Source organism: Oreochromis aureus, linkage group 8, assembly GCF_013358895.1.
Source record: "Oreochromis aureus strain Israel breed Guangdong linkage group 8, ZZ_aureus, whole genome shotgun sequence".
Taxonomy (NCBI): Eukaryota; Metazoa; Chordata; class Actinopteri; order Cichliformes; family Cichlidae; genus Oreochromis; species Oreochromis aureus.
In genome coordinates, this window is record NC_052949.1 from 10,934,917 (window position 1) to 10,947,693 (window position 12,777).

General features: G+C 40.0%; 1 protein-coding gene across 1 annotated transcript in view; it reads right to left on the minus strand.

Annotated features, from left to right (window-relative positions):
- LOC116328797 (protein kinase C epsilon type-like) overlaps positions 1-12,777 on the minus strand; it is a 50,164-nt gene that overhangs the window by 20,967 nt on the left and 16,420 nt on the right. Inside the window, exon 2 of the mRNA XM_031750677.2 lies at positions 5,848-5,911. Coding sequence (XP_031606537.1) covers positions 5,848-5,911 — 64 coding nt within the window. The remainder of the gene's footprint in view (positions 1-5,847; positions 5,912-12,777) is intronic.

Consider the following 12,777-nt stretch of genomic DNA (forward strand, 5'->3'; position numbering starts at 1 on the left):
AAAGCGATATGTCGCTTGTGAAGATGTATTGTGCGAGCAAAGGACACAAACACGACTAACTTGCATGAGCATGTACGTGTCCACCATCAGAATGTTTTTTTCTGAACATAGGCTACTGCCTTTCTTTCTTTCTGTTATGAGTTTGAGTTAATGAATCGCTGCATCTGGGCGCACTCTGAGGAGGATGCATTTGCTCACAGATGAAAGAGGGTGCTGTTAAAACAGCGCTATTATTTTTTTTTCTGTTGAATGCTTCTATTGACTCCATCATTATTAGCAAACTTACTAAAGGGCAAATAAATAAATCGCTCCTGTAAGAACGATCGACGAAGGGCTCAGCCTATCGTCGATAGTCGATATATTCGTGCAATCACCCAACCCTAGTCCAGGCCCAACCACCTGCCCGCCCACCTGGCAGGGTGACAACAATACCCCCATCAGCCTTTTTTTTGGTTGAGAGGTAAAAACTATATCTTACTGCAGAGAACAGACAGAAATTCAAAATAACACTAGATTTTACTGAAAAAAACCTAAAGCAGAAAACGTCTTTATCTGGTTAAGGAAGATTATTTTTATTATTTCTTCATTGCACCGAAAATGTTCTGTTAACTATCTGATTAATTTGGATAAACAAAGGCTGCACTGAAAAACAATAAGCCTTTCTTGGAAAAAGTTTAGCCTGAAATTCTCCCGTCGTAAATGAAGGTACACAATTACCACGAATGTTATGGTTTAAGCTTTAAAAGAAATCGGCTTTATTAGACAAAATGGCGGGTTGGTGGTGGAGGGACTCAAAAAGGAAGACAATCTGCTGAAGAATATGAAAGCAGCGATCGAGAAATACCGATGGAGAGTCTACAGATGGACAGATTAGGTCAGATTATTGTTATTTGCTTCCTGAGAACAACAGATGCAGGAGGATGGAGAGGAGAGACAAGAAGAAAAGAGGAAGAAAAAAAAGGAGAGGAACACATCCTTCCAGCCTCCGAAGCTGCAGAGAACAGATTGCAGCAAGGGGAAAAAAATAAATCTGCTAAAAATACCACCTCATCCTCTATTTCTCACCCTCCATCTCTCCATCCCTCCTATCAGGACGCACACACACACACACACACACACACACACCCCATTTGTTTTTATCAGCATACATTAGCTCGAGCACTCAAGCCAGCTGAACTCAGGAAGTTCAGGAGTGGGAGGAGAGTGGGTCGTGAGGTCACAGCCGAGTGTCCAATCATCGATGAGGAGGGCTTGAGATGGACGCCTTAGACTGTGTGTGTGTGTGCGCGTGTGTTTGTATGTAATCTGTGCACTCAATCTCACCTACTATTTTAAGAATCCACTCCCTCTATCTCCACTCTCTACTGCTCTCTGCGTTACACCGCTGCACCCTCCCCTGCTCAGGCTATCCCACCACCCTCACACAAGCGCGCTCGCAGACGGATATATACATGCACAATTTCACTGGAGGGCTGAGAGCTGCTTCTATTTATAACCAGGTGTGAGGATACACAGGTGCAGGTGAAAATCACTCTTATCAGGCAGCATGTGAGTGAGAGAATGTGTGCGGAGAGACAGACTCGATAAAGATCTTCTAGATGTTTCCGTGTTTAATCGACGCAAACAAACAGAGGAGATGGGAAAACGGAGAAGGAGAGAGAAGGGTCGGTGAGCTCTTAAGCTTTCTAGGAAAACAGGAAGGGCTTTGGATTAGATTTTTTTTCTTACATTTCAAAGCAAGGAACTGGCAAGGATGCACACAGAGAAAAGAAGATTTTTTTCTTTACAAAATACCTGGAACTTCTCTCAGAAACTCTTTTCATACTGCTGTTTGTCTGATTTCCACTCAAGGTTTTTCCTGCTAATAGAAAATCATCAGCACTGTCATTAAAAACCACAAAAATTAACAAGTAATAATTTAAAATGTGAGTTATTTTATTGAACATTGAGCCCTGCCACTCCGGTGAAGGCCGATAAAGATTATTCAATTCTCTGTGCAGATTTTCTTAGAAAACACGTAGCAGCAGCGGTTCACCGAAGACTTTATATAAAAGGTGGACAAAGTCCCAATGAGAAGCCTGAAGACAGTGTTTTAAAGTTGCACTCCTGGTGTTTTGCACTAACTCATTCCTTCCGTTTGTATCTGGGAAAAAGGTGGGTGCACAAATATGCAAATTCCTCCCAGGTGATTTGAAATGACTGGAGGTGGTGACTGAATATTATTACCCTTCTTTCTGGCTCAAGACAATGACTTACTCTAATGTTTTAGGTTTCCGTGGCGATGACGTTGATACATTTGGTTGTTTTCATATTTAATCTCAAGTACACTGGTGTATTTGTTTCCAGTGTGCATCATATGTGTGTTGAGTGGCAAAGCTGTCCGTGATACTGTCTATCTCCTGATTTCGTCAATCAGCTAATAAGCATTTCTAAATGTTATTTATTTACATATTTTCATTGTCTTCAACTTTCTGCTGCTGGGTGGTTAAAAATGGTGCTCCTCCTGATATAATCTACCACTGAGTCCTAGAACCAAGTTTTAAATTTCGGCTTTTTTGTAACCGCTGCAGATCCCTTGAGCTCCCCGGCTAAATATAGATCCCTTTAAGCCCGAGCAGCTTGATTATAATTTATAAATATTCAGTATGCACACTTAAGTCCTAATATTTTGCTAAAATAACATAAAATGTCATGATAAAACCCAATTTCAGCCCAGAGATTGTTACGTAATGGTACAGACTATTAAATGCCAGAGTTAGTCAGTGAGATGCTGGGCTACCCGAGAGCTATCTATATATCTACATGCTGCATTTTGAATTATTAATAAAATTGTGTCTCTTTTCATTTGATTAACATTTTACATTCTAAAATTGTTTACATTTGATGATGTTAATGACTGGATGAGTTAGAAAACACTCAGAAAACTGATCACAATGTAATGGGAGAGAATAATCTCTATGATATTGCATGTGTATACAACAGCTATTAAAAACATGAATCAGTCCTTTGGTAATCAAACTGTATTTTAAATACTTGCATCATATGATAGCATGTTAGGTGTAATGACACAAGGTAGTGCCATAAAAACAGAAGAAACTGCTCAAATCCAAGTCTCAGGTTTCAGTATTGCTTAATCTGAAACTCCCGTGACCAAGTTTGGTTTGTAGGGTCGTCAACCTGCCATCATCATATCTCTGAACCTCTGAGTTACCTCACGGCTGGCCCTCTGTCCCTTCTATAAGCAGTCTAAGACCATGGCGTGTCATTCTCTCATACAGCATTTGAGTCGCTCGGTACTTAAAGTGTTCATGTAGCAACGATAAGATTACGGGTGCAATTCCAGCTTGTACGTACAATTTCAGCCCAGTTATGTACCATTTCTTTTGGACATCTAATCAACGGAAAATCGCTCAGTGTGCTGACGTGCTTATTTACACGGTCGCCAGTCACGGAGCAACATTATCATTTATTTTGAGTTGTGTGTCTTCGCACCTGGCAGATGTGAGTGCAACATTCACTCAAAACCCCTAAGGGAAATATCTTTCTGTTTACCTGCTAAAATATCCACGATGTTTACCAGCTACTCACACGGGTAGAGGGTTTTTAGAGCTTTTTACACACACACACACACACACAAAAAAGAAACACCCGCCCGCTGCAGCTGAAAACAATGCTGTTAAAACAGCAAGCTGAGTGCTAGAAAGCTAAACAATGAGCTGATGATGAAATAAAATTGATGACTGATTTATTATTAATAGGTTGCATTAATCTTTTATGATTCAGTACTTACTGATAGACCTTTCCACATATAAAATGCATTATGTGGGCGGAATTCGGGACGGCTGAACATTACACGTGTCACATTATTACACATTATCGGCTGCTTTCCATGCAGAAAAATATAATGAGCCAAGCCAATAACACAATTAACATTAAGGATAGATGCTTTTTATGCACACCAAAACTAAACTGGCTAGGAGCTGCAGTAATCAGTATATTCATGCAGACTTTATTCAGATGTTCCTGTTAGGGTCGTCACAGCACATCGCCTGTTTCCATCTCTTCTTGTGCTCTGCACATTTGTCTGTCACACCATCTATCTGCATGTCCTCTCACTTCATCCACAAACCTCCTCTTTGGCCTTTTTGCTCCTGCCTGGTAGCTCCATGTTCTACGCTCTTCTCCATTTTAACAAGTATCTCTCCACCGCACAAACCAGTTCAATCTCACCTCTCTTACTTTGTCCATGAACTATCTGACTCCCTCTGAATCCTGTCGACTAACATCGCTGCCACCTTGTAAACACTCTTTACTTCACCTCCACACCAGTTAGCATGCTCGTGTCAAAAATTGGTCAACCATCGGTATGCATGCAGTTCTCTCAACTCTAAGGAACATTTTAGTGCCAGCGAGCTATGGTTTTTAATCATACACCCAACCGCTTTATTGTTTTGGTTCACTAGTATCACTCCCTTTGTTTCCACTGAGACAACAAATCTGTTTTTCACACACAGCTAAAGACCACTGTATGCTACCTGCTCAGGATCTAAAACCCCACAGCCAGAACATTTAGAAATACTTATAAACACCTGAAAGTATCAGTCATATCAGAGGGGAAAAAAGCAGAATGGAAGAGAATATTCAATGCTAATGTAATGCTAAGGGTAAGGAAAATACTTACTGGCATGTTTGCCCTATTACACAATCATTCAGCCATCTGAGGTCTAAGTCATCGCAGGTAGTCCTACCCTTATCTTTTGGAGAAGGGCAAAACAGACAGCGAACATTGAATAGTTCTTGTGCATCAGTTACAATGAATATTTTCTTGGTTCCCTGACTGCCACACTTAAACAAAAACATCCTGATTGCCTAAGGTTAGCGTAAAGGCGTTTACATACCAGACACGTAAAATCGATGAGAATATTTCATGTATAATATTTACCAATTTTTCAGATGTGAATGAGCAGATCTGACCATTCAGATCACTTTGGTAACAAGTTCGCTCATAGCTCATGGAATGGAAATATAGTGGAAATACTACTTTAGCTCAGACACAGAGGAGGACCCTGCTTTGTGAGGTCCCAACTCTGCCAACAAGACCTCAAACTGCCCCACCGACATCCTGAATGTATGTTTGAAAGTGGCTTCAACTCCTGGATCAAACCATGAAATTCTCCCTGCTGCTGTCTCCTCTTGAGAATCGGATGAACTTAGAGTCTAAGTGTCTTGTTTGGTTGTTTTTTTTTGTTTAGAAAGATCAGGAACAGCTCACCATTTCTCTATGTTGACTTCATTTTTGAGACAGTGTGTTTTTTTGAGGACATTACATGACAAGTTCCCCTGACCCCAACTGGTCATGGCAGATGGCCACCCCTACCCAAGCTTGGTTCTGCTGGAGGTTTCTTCCTGTTAAAAGGGAGGTTTTCCTTCCCACTGTCACCAAAGCACTTGCTCATAGGGGGGTCATTTGATTCCTGGGGTTTGCTCTGTTTCATTGTGTTGTTGTCTTTACTTTATAATATAAAGCACCTTGAGGCAATTGTTGTTGTGATTTAGCGCTATATAAATAAAAGTGAATTAAAATGGTGCCGCTGTTTCACAATGCACTCGGTGTGTAAGGGCTTTTAGGGTTGGCACTAATGATAACTCAGACCTCAGACTATACTATACAAAACTACATTTGTATTAAAAGGCGGTTACAAATTCTACCTTTCCATGTTTGTTACTGCCAGCTTTGCACATAACATCGCTGTGAAACTGGAGTGGGGTTTGTTTTTGTGCGTGCGTGCATATTTTTGTGCATTTCTCTCTCCATCTCTGTATAATGGTGCTTCGTGGTGATCTTACCCTCAGTGGAGGATCCGGACAGATCAATGACCACGTACACCTTCCCCTCTGGCTCCAAGTCAATCTGTGCAGAAGCAGAAAGAAACGGAGAGTAAATCAGCAAGAAATAACACGACTGAACAGTGAGTGCGGCATGGGGAGCAGTCCTCCAGCACAAACAAACACACCAGTGCACATGCAAGAGGTCATTATCTTGACTAGAATTACACTCCGCCCCGACACTCCTTATTATTATGGTTACACTCTTTTAGCCCCCATGTACTCCTGGTATTAAATGCAATTATGCATAAAGATTATATGTAAGCAATTATCTGCATTTTCAAATATATTATAAACAACATTTTATAAATGCAAAGGCACCACTATCTTTATTCGTCCTTCAGCTAGGTAAGTAGGTAAGTGGAGCAGCAAATTTCACACAGAAGGTGATACAGCTGTACTGGCTCAACCTTTTTTGCCTTTGGCGAGGTGAGTTTGTCTCCATCACTTTGCAGCGTTTTTGTGGAACAAACATAAATAAATTCAAGGACGGCATCCAGACAGCATTCACTTTTTCACTTTGTAATGTGGCTGCTTTAACAACCGCATTCAAGCAGGATGTAAAAGTACACAATGCATGTTAATAGCTGGTGTAAAATGAAATAGAGCTTTATACATCAGCAGAATGCAAAGCATCAGCATTTCTACTGAGGTCTTTGGGGGTGATTAGAGAATCCTTCCATCCTTCCATTTTATTCCATTTATCCAATTCAGGGGTTTTTGACATTAATCTGAAGTCAAACACGACATAAGTTTGACTTAGGCAGTGCATTTCTTATGATGCCTGTGGTTCCTATTGATACTATGGATGTACTCACTAACTCAAACAGCAAACTAAACATTCCCATCCTTGCTGAACTGCACTAAAACTAATTAATCATCTTTTACACACCTTTAATCTACACTCAAAAAATGATTCTTTTGAGCAATTTTGAGTAACAACAAAAAAAAGTAAAATCAAAGGTTTATTTATTCAAATAATTAATCATTAAGGAAAATGCACTTGGTAAAAATTGAATGTATACCAATCAAATCAATTTAATTTGACCCTAATCTGTTAAATTTAATGTTTTACAATGTGCTCATATAACAAAAATGCATGATACTTTGGGCATAAATCTTTTTTTATCGTATTGTGTTGTACATTAATACACGAGTCGTTTATTTCTTTCTCTGTTGCTGAAAGTTGTAAACAAGCAAAGTAGAAATGACACCCCTGCAAACCAGAGCAGTTCTGCAGTGTTTCTATAGAAAGTGAACGACTGTATGTTGGCTATGTCAGCGTTACCTGCCATTTAACCACCTGACAGCACTGAATAACCACATTCTGCATAGGTATGCAGGTTACTGCAAGTAAAGACGGCTTCAAGCACAACTAGACTAATCTGAAATCTGCACAACGTGAATTTTACAAATTTCAGTGCCATTTAAAAGTCACTGAAGAATGGGAATAACAGTTTCAGATGACTCTTCTATACAAATGAATAAACAGGCTGTTTCAAAAAGAATTGTCAGATTTCAAAGCGACTTAGACGCATACTGTAAGAAAGCGGGGATTTGTTCACGTGGTTGCCAACAGATAGCAAAGCAACAGGAGTCGCTGCAGCGAGTCCAGTCATGCTGGAAGGATGGGATGACTTTAACTATCTAATGGACATATGCTGTGCTTCCTGAGGGAGACACATTGAGCACTTGTGCACACTATAAAAGAAAGTTTTACATTCAACATTGTAAGCATTGTGTGATATTTAAAACTTTATATTCAGCTTTGTATTTTGCCATGTGTTTTAAAATTTACTGCAGGTTTCTGTGACCATTACTGTAAAACATATATAGCCTTTTGAAATTGGATGATTTGTTTGATACACCCTGTTTATGAACATGTACAATGTTTGACATCGACCATTAAATTAGGCTCAATTTTAAGTGTTTTCTGATTTTTACGTTGGTGGATTATTCTCTATAGGTCCCGTTCAACTACATATCAAATATTAGTCGACTCAGATCTCCAAAATCTGGGAAATTTGCATGAACCTTTCATGCTATTCCCAGTCGTGGTACACCCATTCATACCCAGGTGCGGCTGGATGGTAGAAGAATTGGGCATACTTAGGTGCTTTACACATCAAGTATGAAAGGAATTCAGCCATCGATGAAGATGTAACCTCAACACTGCTCGTCTGTCATTCCCCTTTCCAAACACCTGTCTCATGAGAAATGTGCGTATGCGAGCAGATTTCAGCACTCACATCTGCTTCCCGAGCATGACAGATGAGGTTTGAAGACAGGCGAGACAGAAAACAGGAGCTGCAGCGGCATGAAAGGATTCTCCATTGGAAAGTTTTCTGTGTATACAAGTGCCATGTGCATGTGTTCTCTAGTACAAAATATTAATAAGAGCGTCGGCCAGTGAGAGGATGGGAGTAAAGTATTCGGTCTGGGTAAATCTAATTGAGAGGTTTGGTTGTTTTTAAGTGATTGAAACTGGATATCTTTGGTCTTTGGTCATGATTGTGACTTCAGGAAGCGTAACGGATATGTTTTGCTATTCTCTGAGACTATCTAAAAGACAGGACAGCCATTTCCTGCCTTCCCTTCATGCCCCTCACCACGTTCCCCAGTGTGATGGGTATTCTCACACCGTCATCATCATCATCACCTTTACCACCACCTTCACTTCAACACAGTCTACAGTATCACAGCTTGATTACTGCAGACATTTGCTTGTGTTTTCTTGTCAATTTTAACTCAACTGCACTGATAAACTGCACGCAATCAAGATACGTGCGTACAAAATGTACTCAAGTCACATTTTTCACTGCTGTGTTTTTATAAAAGAGACTGAGATTGAGTTTTTGGACCTTTTGGAGCATTATTTAACAAATTACTATGTCATACAGACAATCGAAGAAGTTATTGTATTAGTTTTCATGACTGAAATTCTAGTATGTTAGTACTAATTAGTAGATATGTGTGTTTCTGCGTTGCCTATGTCCTATTTGTGTATGGAGCTTGCTATCGTTACCTTTCAAGCTCGAGGCTTAAAAACACGAGGTCCTATATCTGGACAAGTGGTTGACTGGGTCCTCAGTCAACTTTGCTGATCTAAAAAATACCTCATAAAAACCAAACTCAAATCTTTAGGAAAATAAAGGCATCAAAATAGAAAAAATAATGGGTTAAAGGCAACTCACAGGTAACGCAAATAAAGGAACAGACATTGTGTGGAATACAGTCAGAGTCAGTATAAACTTCAGCTTATCTATGGTTAAAAAATGAGCAGGTTTTCATCTGTTTCCAGCATACTGTTTACAATGACTTCCTGTAACAGTTAGGCTAAACCAAATAGCAAGTGTCCCTTCCTGCCAAATAACACTGCTCATCCAGTGTGTGCAGCACAAGATCATTTACATACGGCGATTATTAAGCTGTAATATTAACTTCCTGCATTTTAACGTAAGGGAAATAATCCTGTTATTATAGAGAGCAGCAATCAAAATGTTTATGGCTGCAGAAAGCAATTTAAATAAATATAGTAGAGGATTTCTTGGTAGTAAAACGCTCAAATCCTTCCTCAGCACAGAGTCCAATGAGCTCCTTGGCAAAACGTTCTCTTGTGCGAGTTTATGGCGAACAAATTTGCAGCACTGGCATCTTGGACAAAGTCACATCACATCCAAGTCTCATCCAAACCTTTTATTTTTAGATCACCAGCAAGCCCAATTCTGAAGGTATCTACACATTATAAATGTGGTAAGATATTAGTGTCTATTCTTATACTCAAGGATATTTAGAGTTCCCGAAACAGCGACTAGTTGATAGAGGACGACTGGAATGAAGGCAGTATGAGATGCATGTACAGTACAGTTATAATCCATTCATCCTTTATATAAAATGCATAAATTAAAGTCAGTGTAATTAAATTAATTAATCAAAACTGCAGCTGATTAAATCACCACATCAATCATTAAGCCAGCCATCAAAAAGGGAGGCAGTTTCAAACTTTTAAATATTAATGGGTAAGGGCAATCTGCATACGCACAGAGACTTATTCAACACCAGCCGCCCACAATACACATGCAGTCACAGAGATGGGAGAAAGTGCAACAGAGCGAGCTGGAGAGGCAGACGACCCAGGACGAGAGAGCGAGGAAGAGAGAGTGAGGAAGAGAGGTTTAAATCCTTAGTTAAGCTCTGGGACAGCAGCAGATCCTCTTATGCAACAGTCAGACTTGCACACAGGAGGCAGCAGCGCACATGCACACACACGCACACACGGACTCCATGCATTGCTGAACATGAGACACAAAGAACACAAACAAATAGGAAGTCCATACCTCCACACATCACACATCCTATCCCACAGCAATCAGGCGCAGTGCATGGAGAAACACACACACAGCTACATGGACAGAAACTCAGTCCTGCTGCCTCCAGTTGACTAATATGACATAAACAAATAAACATGACACATTTTTTTAACCTACATATTTCCTGTCCCCTTAAAAATATCAGAAAAATGCTGCTTGCTTATATTTTTATGGTTCACAGAGTTAAAAGATACCCATGCAAAGAAATTCATTCATTTAATGTGTTTTATATTCTTTTGATTCACTCTCAACCTCATATTTTCTTCATCTGTATGCCTTTCATCAAAGACTTGTCAGTTTTTCTGTCATTTTATGGTACTACTGATGTCAAGTAAAGATGGAACAATACATAAAAAGGCCGGCTTTTGTGCATTTTAGTTGTTTTTACAGCAAAAAATGTGAAAAATGACACACATTCGGTGTCATATCAGGGGATCTGCTGCATTTCTTTGACACATAGTTTGTTATAAACTGAAAAACCCAATGTAAAGGAATCTGTCCCAAGCTAGAAATGCTAAAAGACTCGAAAAATGTACTACATATGAGAATGCAAGTGTTATCCTTTTGTTTTGTGTGTCTAACACATAGCAACTGCGGGGGATTTGTGACCTATAAACGCCACTGGATTCTTCATGTCTACCCTTGAAAATGATGTGCTAATCCCCAAACGTAACCTCTTGCATAACAGCGCATCTCAGCGGGGATTTCAGCCAAAAGATGGACGCAGAGTGATTTGGAACAGAGTGGAGCAAATGGACAGCACCGTCATTGATTTAGCGCTCGGATGGCACGCCATCCAGCAAAACGGCACTCTTTCCACATCGCCAGTTACTGGCCACTTGAGCCATGCGGTGCCTTCGAGCTCGTTTTTTATATCCAAAATCAATAAAAATACAAAAAAAAATCTGCTGCACAGATATGAGTTTTGGAGGACGAATTAGACCATATATGCACTCAAATGTATCTTTAAAAATGAAAAAAGAAGAATTTATTGCAGTTATATAGCATTAAAATAAAAGCCATGACAGATACAGTGTTCTATGCACAATGGTTGATTAGGCATCCAGAATTATACCAGGTTTGTTTTATACTACCATTTTTAACATACATCCAAACCTCAGAGTTTGGCCAAATCACCACATTACTTGTAGATTGTAGACTCATCTAAAAGCTTCCCACAAATCGTCATGTCATTGGTTGTTATGGCAAAGTTAAACACCCATGTAATCTGAAGGAATTAGAAAAATTTATAGGTCAATGGAGTTAAACATAATAGTGGATTCTTACATGAAGCATGGCCAAAGTTTCAAACAAAGAGGTTTCAGGCTGCAGGGTGCTCTAAACACTCTGTTTAAAACAGTTTTTTTCTACTCCTGGATCTGCATGACCTGAATGGATACCCCTAATATGGTCATTTAAGGTCAGGATAACACTTCATTTCAACCCTTGCAAGCCTGGGGATAGCCACACAGAGCAAAGTAGGCAGACAATTAAGCTTAACCAAGGCTGAGTAAAGCTGCTTTTAGCTGCTCCCTCATTCACAATGGGTCACCACAGCAGGTAGCAGCGCGTGTTTGATTTGGCACTTTTACACCAGATGACCTCCCCCAAAGGTATTTGTGTCTCCTCCTCCTTCACTTCATAGTTGAATGTGTAAATGAGTACATTATGGAGCCACTGAACCAAGGTCCATTATAAGATTTTTTAAAAAGCATTATTTCGGTCCTCGCGTCATGCAAAGCTACCATCAAAGAGCCCACCAATTAATAAGTAACTCGCTGTTTGTAGTAGATGAATGTGAGTTGTAGACTAAAAAGCATTTTGGACATTACCATTAGAACGATCACCTAACATTCAATTTCTAAAGCAGGTTTGTCAGCGACCACTGTAGCGAGGAATATGCACTTGAATTGTGAGAATGATTTTCCACACTGTACCTTTAACAACACAATATTTCCTGGTTCAAAATACTGTACAGTGAAAAGTCCAACCCCCAACCCCCCTTCGCTTTGGTTTTTACACTTTGCAAAACCATCGAGACGGCCCAACTGGAGCTTATGATGGGCCAGTTCTGGCTTAAGCGGGGTTTATGGTTTCCATGTTCACATGCCTGCCTTTTTTTGGGACCCCACAGACTTGCCTGCATAGAATTTACATTACAATGTACCAACCACACATGCACCCAGGCAGCGAATTTCAAACTTGAAAGAAGTATAACAGGAATGACTACTCGGCTCGTCGGGTTTCCAGCTGTCCACGTCCGTGATGAGTATAATTGAGGCTTTATGAGGCTTCTGGCTTTTGACACGTCTGTTACTGACCTTTTTTACGCTCATATTAAAAACAGTCTCAGTCAAATCAGGTGTCAGTCAAACCAGGTGTCTTGGTAGGGATCCACTGATTCCAGAATCAGGTCTGATCCTGACTGAAAAAGCGGATCAGGTGAAAACAGGACAATTCAATTCAGTTTATCTTGTTCCACTGGGGAGCGAGCGTAGGTAGCACGGAGAAAGCTAAAAGC